General features: G+C 39.1%; 1 protein-coding gene across 1 annotated transcript in view; it reads right to left on the reverse strand.

The window, feature by feature from the left end:
• kcnh5b (potassium voltage-gated channel, subfamily H (eag-related), member 5b) overlaps positions 1-14,331 on the reverse strand; it is a 151,146-nt gene that overhangs the window by 39,182 nt on the left and 97,633 nt on the right. Inside the window, exon 12 of the mRNA XM_051387668.1 lies at positions 290-486. Coding sequence (XP_051243628.1) covers positions 290-486 — 197 coding nt within the window. The remainder of the gene's footprint in view (positions 1-289; positions 487-14,331) is intronic.

Below are 14,331 nucleotides of genomic sequence, written 5' to 3' on the forward strand. Positions count from 1 at the left end.
CACCAGCTCAACGCACTTGTTGCAAAAAACGAGACTGTGACGGCCATAATGCCAAACTCGAGGCTTCAGAACGGGACTCCACAAACCAGTGGGTAACGTCAGGGTGGGTTTACACTTAACTGAAGATGATGCGAGACCTGCTTGACGAGTCAGCCATTAGTAATTGGTTGGAGTAAAAATCGAATCTTCCCACACAGAAAACAACTCACAAGAAGGTAATGTCGGACTTACAGTGTAATATTTAGGTCTGTGTGTGTCTGCTCTGTATGTGAGCAGGGTTACGTCTTACCCGCTTGCGCAGGTTGCAGGTGAGGATGAGGTTTCGGGAGAAGGAGTTGGCGAAGGCGGTGTAAAACTCCAGCACCTTGAGCAAGGCTTCCCTCTTGATGACGTGGAGGTCGCAGTACGTTAGCGCTCTGACGTTGGCACACGCATGCGCCAGCGTGGTTTCTTTCCAAAAGACGTCACCAAACACGTCGCCTTTACCTGAGGACGCAGCAAACAGGAGAGGGAAGATCAGAGTTTGATGGAGCAAAGAGAAAAGATTCAGTTATTAATCAAGGTGACACCTCAGGTAAAACTAACAAGGGAAGTCTTAAAGAATTTATTACAGATTATAAAAAATGTACACATTTAAACTATTTTATTCATTCATGAATTCTTTTAAAGTCCAATGGCATCCAGGGGTGTAGATACAGACTGCAACTCCCTCACTTCCCCTTTCACTTCCACGCACGATGGAGAAACTACAGTCATTGTTTGGTTTGTCTGTTCTGGGCTACTGTAGAAACATGGTGGTTCCTCATGGAGGTATCCGTAGAAGAGGACCCGCAGAGTCTATAGATAAAGAAAAGCTCATTCTAAGGTAACGAAAACACAAGATTCTGATTTATACCTCAACAACATATTTGTTCTCACCTATTGTGACAGCTACAAGAAGAAGACATGCAGACAGTAGCAGGTAAGGTACAGTGGCTAGGCTGTGCTAATTGAGAGAGCAAGTCACATCATATTGATTGCCAACTTAGTTTGTGTAATGTTAGAATATTAGGAGAAAGGGTGGAAGTAGGCAGTTTATTAATGAATGGTACTGATTAGCTATGTGGACATACGTTGACCGTAACTCAGTCAACATAAACCATCTGCATCTTTGCAAAAAGCACACACATTTTCTGTCCTTAGCAACAGCTTTACCTGGCGAAGCCCTTAGCAACCAGAGCTGCTGAATTCACCATGTACACCATCAGATGCTGATGCCAAGCGGCAAGTAACAGGTACAGCTATTTCATCAGATTCAGATCCGACATAATCCGAGCAGAATGAAAGGGAGAAAACATGGCAGAGATGAGGAGAAAGAAAAAATCCTTTTTGAGAGTTTGACTCACAGCAGAGCGAGTTTGCTCCCTCGACTGTTAATGAATGCTGAGACTGAACTGTAACATAATTCAAAAAGAAAAGTGTGGTATGACTGAGAACAAAAAGGCAGATGGTGCCATGTGAAAGAAGAGCATTATAGTGCATTACAGGAGGTAGACTGTCCAATGACTGGATTCATTCATTTAGTTTAACTGCTGGAAGTTTCAGTCCCAGTAAACACCGCTGTGAGAAAAAGAGATCAGGAGAACCGTTCCTTCTGCACTTTCATCATAAACTCAATTGACATTTAAAGTTGAGTCACATTGGTACAGTTTCTTCCTGTCGATCAGTGTGTGCTGTAACAGGTCGAGTTTTCAGTTAATGAAGTTTGATAGATATTTTCTTATTTATTCTGTTCAACTTCTGCTGCTCATAGTAATTACAACTTCAACTTCTTATACAAATAAAATCATTCTTGGCACAAATCTGACTATGAGTAAATAAATAAGATAGTAAATATTAATATAAAATCACATCAGCAGGCAAATTCTTATTGTTTTAAACTTGGTTCTTGACTTTTTATTGACTTTAGGCAGCCAACTTTACACCTGGCCAGTGACTGCAGATGAAAACTAGCCTCTTGGCTAATTCTAGCATATTTACAGTAAAGTTTAGTCAGTAAAGTCCTGACTGGGTAAAGAGGAGGAGCTGAGGCGGGTTGAATGAAGCCTGGTTAGTGAAAACAGCCGCCTGTGACAGCACCCACCTGTCACTCAAAGCAGCCACGCCCTTAATTATGTATAACCTTAACCTTAATATAATTTAAGCAGGTGAGGTATATAAAAATTCACCCCCAATACAGTTGTCAAGTACGGGTAAATTAGCTCTAGAGACCAAAAGGCTGTAAACATGTTTATTTCTGCTGTAGAGTTGGGCATTTTAATATGGGGCCTTATGGAGACTGACTCCCTGCTGGAGCCTGCCTCTAGTGGCTGCTCGAGGAACTGCAGTTTTGTTTGATTTGCAGCCATCGAGGTTGCCACTTACCGTGTGCTCTTTGGTTTTGGAGTATTGTCTACGACAGACGCCACTTTCCTCCTCCTTTTAGTAATAAGCTATCTATCTAAGTTTTTTGACTGGTTTGCTTTTGATTCATTGGTTCTTTCGAAACTGTATCAATCCATGAATATATTCGCATTTTTGTGCATCGCAATGGGAAGAGTTCTGTGTTTAAAGGGGATGAAAGCAGCAAACGTGATGATGATGAACGATTGTCTCAGCCTCTAACATGCCCTCCTATAGCATGATTAATTCTTTCTGGCCCCACCAAAGAATCCAAATGTTGGCAGGGCAAGCTTGGCCACAAAATCACAAACAGTTTCCCAGTGTACTGGGCACAGCACCCTGCCCACTGAACAGAGCCCATAGTTCTCTCATGTACAGTATATAATTAATTACCCTATTCACATTTGTCATCTATAGTATATATACTCATACCCTCACCTTTACCTGAGGAAGAAATGTTCTGCACGTGTTCATGGGGACAGATTCTGAAGAAAATGTGCTTAAAATAAAATAGTTATTAGATTTCATAGTTATTTTACTACAAAAATATAAAAAATAACTGAGAATCCTGCAGAGTTTGTAGCACTGACCCTCTCAAATTGGCCTTTTTTCCTTCACTGGTTTCAAACCAACTGCAGCCACCTGGACACTTGACTTATCAACTGCCAGCATAAATTCTCCATGTTAATCACCCAGAGCAGACTGGTGAGCGTCACCTGGGCAACGCAACAGTTGTTCTGATAATAATAAGGGGAAGAAGAGTTGAAATTATAGGCAGCATCAAATGTGTCATACGTCATCAAAAGTGTTATAAAGAGAGTTTTTCAGTATATTAATAAGACTCTAAAAAAGCTTTTTAATCAGCAGCACAAGGTGAGACCTAAAATATCATGTTAAGAACTTTTTTTTAGCAGCAAATGGAATATAATGGTGCTTCTATAGCATTTATCCCTGAAGAGATCCAGTCACACTCTGTAACAGACACACAAAAAAAAGTCAAATCTGGGCTAATCAGGACTCAAATCTGTGTCAAACCTGCCACAACCATCAGCTCAGCATTTTTCTGACAGCTGACCCAGATCAGATGTGACGAAAAGCAGTCCACGCCGTCTGCCAGCTGTCACAACACCGTGAGTAATAGACGTATAACGCGTCAAACATACCGGCGCAAAATGCTGACAGTGTGTGTGTGTGTGTGTGTGTGTGTGTGTCACTGCGAGTGTGTGAGTGAGTGGATCTCATCTCGACTATCCCTTCCTCTGCACCCCCGAGGGCCCCTTTCTCTCCGAACGTCCAGCAGCGACTCAGGCAGCTGGACTCGACTGGAACGAGCTCCCCAGAGATCTGCAGCTCCTCGCCAATTAGCCGTCTGGATGTGGACGCGGTCACTCAGGCCAGGGGTTGGTGGAGGTGCTGGTGGTGGTTATGTGCACTCAGTGTGACACTTACAACGGGGTTAAAAATCACAGCGAGGGCCATCGGCTGGGTGGAGATGGATACACTGATGCTGTGACCCCTCTCGCCAGGCTGCTGATTACTCACCCACAACCGAAGCCATTTCTCACATTATTCTGCCTGACTGCTCGCAGGGAATAAGTGTTTCAAACATGAGGTCCAAAAAGGTCCATGTACCCTCTCTCATGTACTGGTCTAAAATGTATGTACGAGCAGGTACAGCATCTAAAATGTTGATGTATTAAATGCGCACCTGCTCTTTAACATGTATTGTTCATTATTTAGAGTCTTTATCTTTCTACATAAAATGTTCTCATATAAATGTTTTTGTATATACAGTGACACATTCCTGTGGTCTATGTTTAATGCGAGACAGCACACATATTAACTATTTAAAGAGCAGGAATATTGTCTTCACTTTACTGGATCATTACTTAATGCTATGATAGTCGTAACAGTGGAAGTGATGGCATCATTTAGTCACATCAGGATACTCAGGTAGATTGCCCGAAAGCCTCCTCTCTAACCCCCTTACCTCTCCAATATGTGTGCAGAACTTTGCAGTAGGCTAATTACTATAATTAATTATTATATTTACCCGTCGATATGCAGTGAAAATGTCAATTCCCTTGCAGCTAATGTGATAATCAATATCTCATAATAGCTGGAGACCATTTAAAGCTAACTTATTACATAATTATAATACAATTATACATAAAATGATTAATATTAATTATTAAAAAATTTTATTAAAAAAATAAAAATCCTGTCAGTGTTTTAACTAAACTAAACTAAACTAATTCAGGAGTGTTTCCACAGTTTAGCTTATCATAGTATGAACAGAGTAAAAAAAGGCTCAGCTCTTGCTAGTCTTCAGGTCTCCAAGACCACATAGGGTCACCTGAAAGCTAAGAGACGATCCATCACACTTAGGTTACAGAAACTGAATCTAGAGTAGATTTCAACCAAACCTGATTACCAAAAGAAGCTACCTTGTCTTTTGTTTACATGGTTTACTGGTCCAATCACATCTCGTCCAGCATCCCTTTCAGTCCTGAGTCTTTGATTCTCATTGTGGCTGCTAGACATCAGAGAACATACACACACACACACACACACACACACACACACACACACACACACACACACACACACACACACACACAGGTCTAACTACAGTACAATGGCCAGTGCTTTAAATGTTATTTTCATGAGAAAATAAATCATACTGTATATCATGACCCCCTGCTGTAACAGATAAAAGAACAGATGTAAATTCCTGCCTACTTAATTTACTGCAAAGGTTTGTTTTTCCCATATCGCCCTGACCCCCGGGGACACAATGTAATACTCTTTTGATCCCACTGGAATCACGCTGTATAGTCCCATGTGTAGTCTTCACACCACATGGGCAGTTTAATTGGATGCCCAATCAGATCTCAGTATCCAGTTGAAACAAACCAAACAACAAAAAAGATCTCTATTTAAAACAATGTATATATTTGCTCATCTACAGGAGGATCGACTCACAGTTAACACCCTGACACAACATGACACTGAATGCTGCTGCAGCCTGAATCCCCCAACAGCAAAAACAGAAACTGCCTGTGGGCGAGTGTGTGCCCTCGCATTACGCTTTATCTTGCACCGCAGCTCGCCAGACGTCGGTCCAGTAAGAGGCATTTCAGGCTGCCACTTTCAGCTGGTGTGCTGACGCTCTGTCAGACCATTATCCTGTAAAACTGAGTGGGTGGGGACAGTTATACAGCTGCTGTGGCACTGTATCCACCAACAGCAGCATTAATGGGGCTTACTCTATTAGAAGTACTACTACTATTAAGATCTGAAGCACCCTTTTTAATAATTAGAGTACTTGTGCTTTCAGACTTGACAAATGTTGTTGCTGCCACAGATAAATGGTTACTATGGAATATGCCAGAAACTGTATTAATATTTCCAGTTTGAGACATGAATTTATGAATGATTAATGAGTTCTGCTCAAAAAAGGAATAAAAGAAGTTTAATGAAGCTCATTCTGTTCTCAACAAGAGGAACTTGATCTGCCTGAATGTCCCAACATGATCAGCATGATATCAATCACAAACACTTATGCTAATGAGACCATTAATTAAGATAATTGATGCATTAATTTTGCTGCTGCGTCAAGTCTTCACAACATATGGGCAGTGTTCATATGAGCTTTAGATTATGAAGGCGGAATATGGTAAAAAATAAAATTAAGATGAATATTGAAATGTATGCAGCACGGACCTTCAAAATGTGGTTGTAGCAGGACCTTGTGGCCCACATGGACTTACAAGATGAATGAAACAATAACTGTGAGAGAAGAACATAACCTCTGATAAAAACATAAAAAAAGGCTCCCTTCCTCTTTTATGATCCAACCTGCAGAAATCACTTGAGATGTGGGACATAAATACATAATAATAAAAAATAAAAAGCCCCCAAATCATAAAGAGCCTTAAAATATAAAGTGGACGACTTCTTCCTCAGTTGCCCTCTCAATCACATGACTCTTTCTGCGTGAGACTTCACAGAGTCAATAACAACACAATAAAATATCATTTTCCTTCGAACTGCATAATACATTGTACATTCCTGCACAAACTGCTCATTCAATAATGGTAATACTGGTCATATTGTACATCTTGTCTCTCTTTATTGTCTCTATTTCATCTTTACTTATATATATTTTTTATTTCAAGGTGAATTCCTTATATCGGAAAACCTACTTGGCAAAAAAAAAAAAAGATTCTGACTTCTGAATACATCCGGCGTTCACCTACAATTAATAGTATCGCAGTTACATAATAACTTGTATCTTAATGTCTGTACCGGACAGTAATTTCTCTGGTTTCATTCAAAGGACTCACAGCGAATCTGCTTAATTACTGAAATTTAGATGTGTTCAGTGTTTCTGTCCAAATGTTTCTCGTCATTTTCCTTATTAAGTAATTATATTATTGGATTATTGTTACTGATGCAATAATATCAAAGAAGCATTTTTATCTTTTAGTTGGTCAAGATGGAGCTCATTTTAACAATTCTACACACAGTCGTGGTAGTTTAATGTATAATAATTCATCATATTTCATAAACTCATCATGTATATTCTTTGCAAAATCTTAATTTGTTAACTGTAACTAAAAATAACGTAGTGAAGTAAAAGAACAATATTTTCCTCTAAGCTGTAGTGAGGTAGGAGTGTTTAAGTAGCATAAAACTGATAATTAAGATATTTTTATATGAGGTGAGAAGTGTCAGTAGTTATATTTGAGTTTTGTTTTAAGATGATTTCTTCATTCAGACATTTTACAAGAATCTCTTCATTTTACGTCACTGTCCCTTCAACCAACACTCTTAATATATTCCTCTTCTAATGTGAAAACAGCCCAGCGCTGATTCTTATTACTGGATCTTGTAATGCATCCAGACTCATATGCAGTTGGAGGCTCATCTCCTCCTGCTCACTGCTGCACTTGCTGGGCCAGAACATATTGCTGTGTGAATTGAAGGCCAGACTAAACTCCCCATCTCATAACCAAACATGAATAATGGATTAAGAAATTAATCAGCTCATCATTTTGGCAAAACACAAAAAAAATAAAAAAGAGGGTGAGTGAATTTTCTGAGAGCAGAAATCAGCAATAGATGATTCAGGCTAAAGGGCTGATGTAATAATTTATCCAATCTTTGATAGAAACAGGCTGAAAACATTTCATTTCAACAAATATTAAACCTGGTAAGGAACCCAGTGACGGCCAAGTACATGAGACGAAGCCAAAAGTGGAGAATGATTGGATATATCTTTTGTTAATGTGTCTCTTTTTGTAGTTACATGATTTAAAACACTAACACAACAAGACATAAAAATGACTTTATGAATATTGAATCCAGTGGAAAGGTTCAATGGATCCAGGTGGTTTGGATTTAAGCAGTCGTGCTTGCTTTGATTTGGTTTACCTCCAACCCCTACAGACAAAGACTGGTTTAAAACTCCTACCTACAACGCACAAGCCTTTTGCACTATTTATATTTAATTTCCACTTTAGTAGTTTAGTAGTTTTAGTTTAGTTTTTTAGTTTAAGTCAATTTTAATTTTCTGCTTATATTTTGCACTCCTTATCCTACTTAAACAATGCATAGTGTATATACTTTAATTTATAGTTTTATATCTTCTAATATTAATAATATTTTTATTGTGATATTATTTGTTCTCTGTTTTTGCACTACTTTGCCCTATTGCTGCTGTGTCAACCTGAATTTCTCCTGAGGGGGATAAATAAAGGTATCATATCTTATCTTATCTTATCTTACTCACATTAATCTATAGCACGACCCAAAGGGGGCGTAGTTACACCCTCCTGGCAATGAGACCAAAAAAAAATAACGCATCAAAAAACAAACACTTTAAAAATGATATGACTGTGACAACAGGGACAAACATAATGATGATTAAGCTATTTTTACATCCGTACCAGTAGCAGGGCTAAACTGTAAGTTTGTCACCATGTAACCTTTGTATATATGACCGTCAACATTCTCAGCGGATTCAGTTCATTTAAATAAAATCTCTGTGATCAGTGTATTTACTCGAGGCAGAGAACCCATGACCTTGTGAGGTAGCTGGACTCACAAAACCGAGAGATCACGCAAAAATCCTTGTTCCAAGGTATGCGCCTGTGTCCGAACCACACCACACCGACCAATCAGCGTCCTTTGAGCAGTGACTGTTACAGAGGTTAGCATAGCTGCTGCTTGCATCAGTTCTATCAGAACTGGAGAGTATTTCCTCATTGAAAGAAGAACAAAGAACGGCACTGAAGGCTCTTCTGACTGGCTTCGGTAAAAGAGTTTACTTTAAGTTTAACTTTGGTAAATTTACAGGTACAAAAGAGAATTTGCTACCAACAGCCATCTTAATCAGTCTTAACAGAGTTAAAATCAAAATCAAATTTGTATTATAGAAGCGCTTTGGTGTGGTTGTTGCTGTGAGTCAGTAGATACACGATTAAGTTGATCTACTTTGTTTTTAGTTGGCAAGGTAGCTAACTTTACTTAAACACACAGTTGGGAAATCTGTACTCAACACAGCAAAATTTGTGTAAAATTTGGCAGAGAAGTTCATCCATTTAGTTTTTACTGGAACTGCAAACCTCCATCTGCTTGGAGAATTCAGCCAAGAGCTCAGAAAAAAACAAGTAAGTAGACCTTATGATAACTTTTTTTTCCAACTGCGATTTCCAATCCAACATTCTCAGTAATTTCTTAAATTCTATATTGGTAAAGTTTTGGTTTATAGCCCAGCCTCTGTAAGCGTTTGCCAACTGAGCCACGGGCACAAAGCAGATACATCTGCCTGCGTCACTGATCGATAATCATGAAAGCTCGTCGCACTAATGGTTTTCACCTTTTGACAAATTGACCTCCAGTTTAACATTTCTTCCAACTGCCAGTCGATGTAACAAATGATCTTGTTGACGTTCTTTTGACAAAGAAACAGGAATTTTATTGACTTCTATCTGGGTGCTGCAGGTCTGTAGGGTCACATTAAAGGACTAATTGGATTGATGAAGAGGCCATCAACACCGAGAATGATAACTATAATGATAACAGTGTGAGCATCCACAAAATACTGTTTAACAGTTTTATATGAGGAAAAAATTGTGTTTTTATATATGTAATTTGCGCCCTAATATTATCTTATATAAGCTTTTAAAGGTCCAGTGTGTAACATTAAGGAGGATCTATCATCAGTAATGGAATTAGTGTATGTAATGAATATAGGAATCACTTTGTGTTTGTTACCTTAGAATGACCCGTTTTTATTTACAGATGCTGCAGATCGCCTTTCTATGGAGTTCGCCCATGGATGTCAAATTGGCTTCAAAGCCCGGTGCTCTTCCTGGCGACTGAAGTCCGACATCTCGAACCACCAAGTTTGCACAGTAGCCCAAACACTAGCTCTAGATAGGGCCTCGTTCCCAGGTCATCAAATACAGACAATTCACCTTGTGTCCTCTGTACAGTCACTATTCACCACTGTCGTCATTACAGTTGTAGTGTGGAATATATAGTTATTGTTATTGTTTCGGACGGCCCTTAATTCTGGACCGTTATCAAGCCTCCAGAGTCAGGATCTTTTTAATCAAGACAATCCTCTTCTACTGACATCTCCATCACTGTTACACATGAAAGCTGCCGGTGAATGAGTCTCGTTAAGGACACCGTAAGCCTGGTGGATGATGGGAAAGGAGAAGGTTATTACTTATGAGTATTTACTGGAGCTGCCACAGTATTGCCTTGTTACTGTGGGAAAAGTATTGTTATGTTTTTGCGTGTGTTTACGTGCTCACTCATCTGCACTTGTGTATGAGATGCCGTGTGTGTGATTGTGTGTGTGCATTTATTTATTATATATTTATTACTGTCCCCCCAAGAGAAAACGTATTTTCACAGCCTGTGCGTGGAGACATTAAAGAGCCGTGATAAAAAAAATACACACTGACATTCGTATATATGTACCTTTGCAGCTCGGTGTGTGTGTGTGTGTGTGTGTGTGTGTGTGTGTGTGTGTGTGTGTGTGTGTGTGTGTCCACCTGATGCCATTGGACACTAATGAGAGCAGAGTGTGTTACAGCCTCAGTAAGCAGCCTGGGGAAATCAGTGGCTTTAAAACCACAACCGACACACTCTCCCCTCCATCCTCCTCTGCTCCTCATTTTCTCCATCTTTCAATTCTCTCTCAATCGCTCCTCAAAAACGCCACCCTTCTAACCTTTTCTTTCTCTGTCTCCCTCTTTTTTTTTTAACTGTCCACCTCCAATCTTTTCTCTTTATCTGCTTGTCATCTGTTCCTTACCTCCTTCCCATGCAAGTCAGCCTTCTGCCTATGCTGCCATTCTTTCTACTAAAGCCATCAACTTCCAACACCTTTTCTTCCTCCTCCATCCTCTGCCTCCTTTTCTATTTCCATATAATTCGCCTTATTTCTCCCTTGTCCTCCTCCAGCTCTTTTCCTTCATTCAAACCTCCTCCTCCACAAGCTTAATGCATTTCAAAAACGAGAAAAAGATCATTTGAGAGGGTGAGAATCCCAAAATCCCCCCCCCCATCCCATCCCTATCTTATCTACCCCCTTCTGCGCTCAGCAACTGCTCATTTATGCAGTCAGTGTGTGTGTGTGTGTGTGTGTGTGTGTGTGTGTGTGTGTGTCAGAGAGAAAAAATGCAAAACATATGAGAATAGAGAGCATGTGTACACGAATAAACAAGTCGCCATTACTGCGGTGGCGTCTCCCTGCAGTACGCACACGTTTCAATGCAAGCTATCCTGAGAGGTGGAACGTTACTTTTACAAAGATGTCTAAGAAATCGGAAAGAATCTGTGCAGTGGTTCCCAACCTGGGAGTCGGGACCCCCACAAGAAAATATACACAGTAGACCTGTATCCCAGCATTGTATGTATTTCTGTTAAGGAAACTAACTGAAATTATTATTTTTAAAGTTTAGATTATTATTGAAAATCTAAACTTTGAAGACTTGAACAGCTATATTCACAGAGCCTTCACTCTCAGCCTCGTCCTGCATTAGAAAAGTTAAAACCAACCAAACCTAAACCAAAGAGCTAATAAAATTAGAAGAAAACCTTACATTTGTCACTGTTTGGATTCTTTGTACAGTTCATCAGTGGTTCTTTACTGTTATTGTTCTGTTATGAATATAATATGAAATGTCCGTAGTTCAGGGGTTGACTGATTACTCAATGATAGAAAAGTGGTCTCTTAAGTACAAAGGTTGGGAACTACTGCTTTAATGTATACTTTTGTGAATTAAGCTAAAGAGTCTGGCATTGATTCACTCAAGTAAAAATTTTTGAAACAGAATAATAAAATTAGTTGCCAGGTGTAGATGGAGACAAACTGTAGATCAACAAAACAACCACAAGAAACCTACTTCTGAAAAAAACACTAAAGTCTTCCAAAACCCTGAATGTAGGCTACTTAAGACGAATGTTAAGTTAATCTCTGAATTTCTTCTTATAATACTCCATAAACCTCCATAAAAACAAAAAAAATCCTTTTCTTTAAAGGTTTGATCATTAAAGAACGTTGTCCTCCATCCTTTCCCTCTGGATCTACATTGAACGGTATAAACGACTGTGATAAATGATGAAAACATTCAAAAACATCTTTCTTTTATTCTACCTATACATCTATCTCTGTCTTTCTCTCTCTCTCTCTCTCTCTCTCTCTCTCTCTTTTTCATTCCTGCTTTCTGTTTCCCAACATGTTGTCTGCTGCTGGCAGAACTTCCTTTTCCTTCTCAGCACAGCAGAAAAAAGGCAGTTGGCAAAGAACAGGACGGCTGTCGCGAGGAAAAGGAGAACTTTCAAGAGGGAACTGATATTTTAGAACGAAGCCTCCTTTTAATGCTGTGAAGACAAACCCCTTATCTGACTTCCCCTTACACCCACTGTTTCCTTCAACCTTCAATCTATTCCTCTCCCTCTTTCCAACTCTTCTCCTTCCACCTCCTCGTCCTTCTCCCTCCATCTACCCGCCATCTTTTTCTCCCTCTTGATGCTGCGATCAGACAGCAGCTTTGTTCTCCCGTTCAAACTGCAGCTGTAAGCATTGTTGTTAAGGACTGGAGCAGGTTTCCGGTTGCTATGCGATGCAAAGTTTGACAACAACTTGCAATCTATCCAATTAGGGAGTTAGGGAGTTAAGTCGTTACCCAAAACGAAGTCTGTGGACCCCAAAGGGTCCTTGAATGATAGCATATCTAAGAACACGAAGCCATTCTTCTTTTCCCAGGATGGTGTCAAGTAATGTTGTTTTTGGCAGCCTGTTTTAATTTTAGTTTTAGTCTAGTCTTTGTGTCAAACTGTATTAGTTTTAGTCACATTTATACTCTTTTTAGTCTAGTCAAGTTTTAGTCGACTAAAAGTCTGAGCATTTTAGTCTTATTTTAGTCAGAATTATCCATGACTATTTTTGTCTAGTTTTAGTCGACGAAAACTGATGACATTTTAGTCTAGTTTTAGTCAATGAAAATTGTATTTTAGTCTCTTTTTAGTAATGCAATTCTATTTAACCCAGTAGTACCTAGTATAGTATAGACAAAACCAAAATGTTCTTTAAGTCACCCATTTCACAAGTCAAACAAGGTTAACTTATTATTATATTATTGTTACCTTATAGACTCAAGAATACATTCAATTCCAAACACGGAAGACACTCTGAAATGAATTTACAACATATTTATTTTACCCACCAAACATTTAAGAAGAACACACACAAAAAATTAAAAAAAAAAAAAAAAAAAAAAAAAAAAAAAAAATAAAATTTAATTTTTTTTTTTTTTTTTTCAAAAATAAATTTTTTTTTTTTTTTTTTTTTTAAAAAAAAACACCCCAAAAACATTTTAAAAAAAAAAAAAGGGGGGGGGGACGTTGGCAGTGTGCTGATGCAGCCCCGAGACTCAGGAAACAGAAATATTGCAAAATAATAATAATAGCGAGACGAAATAACGTTATTACATTTCGTCTCGTCTCGTTTTGGTCAACGAAAATGAAGAGATATTTTAGCGGTTTTTATTTTGCAAACCACATTTAGTCCCATTTTTATTCGTCAACAATATTGCATTATATATTTGATTATAGTTTCCGTCACATGACCACCATTTACGTTGCGTCTCGTCTCGTTTTCGTCACGTGATTAAGGTTTGTTGACGACGATATATTATCATTAATATATTTAGTCAGAATTTTCAAGTCATGACCTGCCCCACTCTGCCTCTGATTGACCCTGACCAATCTCACTCCTCATACCTAAACCAACCTAACCGACCCAACGAAGGCAACGGGTACTCGCCAATCTAGAAATCCAAGAAAGGAAGTAGTTGACCAAAGCAAAAAAACTACCAGAGACGTTATCGATCGCTCTGCTTACTTTACTGTCTGCCACTTATCTTTGATGCAGTTTCCAATATATTTCTGCAAACAAAGCAGATATTTGTGAAGTTTTAAAAATGACAAAAGTGAGTCTCAGCTTTGGTGAACGGGGTCCAGATGTTCCCACTGATGCTCCTCAACACAAGCTTCCTCACCTTCCTTCTACTCTCTGTGTGACGCTGAGCTCTGACAATTCTAAAAGCTCAACTAATTCAAAACGTGAGGAGGAAACATCAGAAAGAAGAGGAAAACAACAGCAGACATGTTGAGAATATATTCTTCTTCTGACCCGATCCATCCCTCCGTAGCAACAGCAGCTCCCGATGACAGCTAGGTGATTGATTGATCACTGCGATGCAGCAATTTATCATCCAATATTCTCTTTATGAAGCTGCCCCGTCCGACTCCACCTCCTAATGAAGTTCAGGAAGTGAGGAAGCAACACAAACACCCTGTCATGCTTTTACTATGCACTGT

This window comes from Dicentrarchus labrax, unplaced genomic scaffold (assembly GCF_905237075.1).
Source record: "Dicentrarchus labrax unplaced genomic scaffold, dlabrax2021, whole genome shotgun sequence".
In the NCBI taxonomy this organism is placed as follows: Eukaryota; Metazoa; Chordata; class Actinopteri; family Moronidae; genus Dicentrarchus; species Dicentrarchus labrax.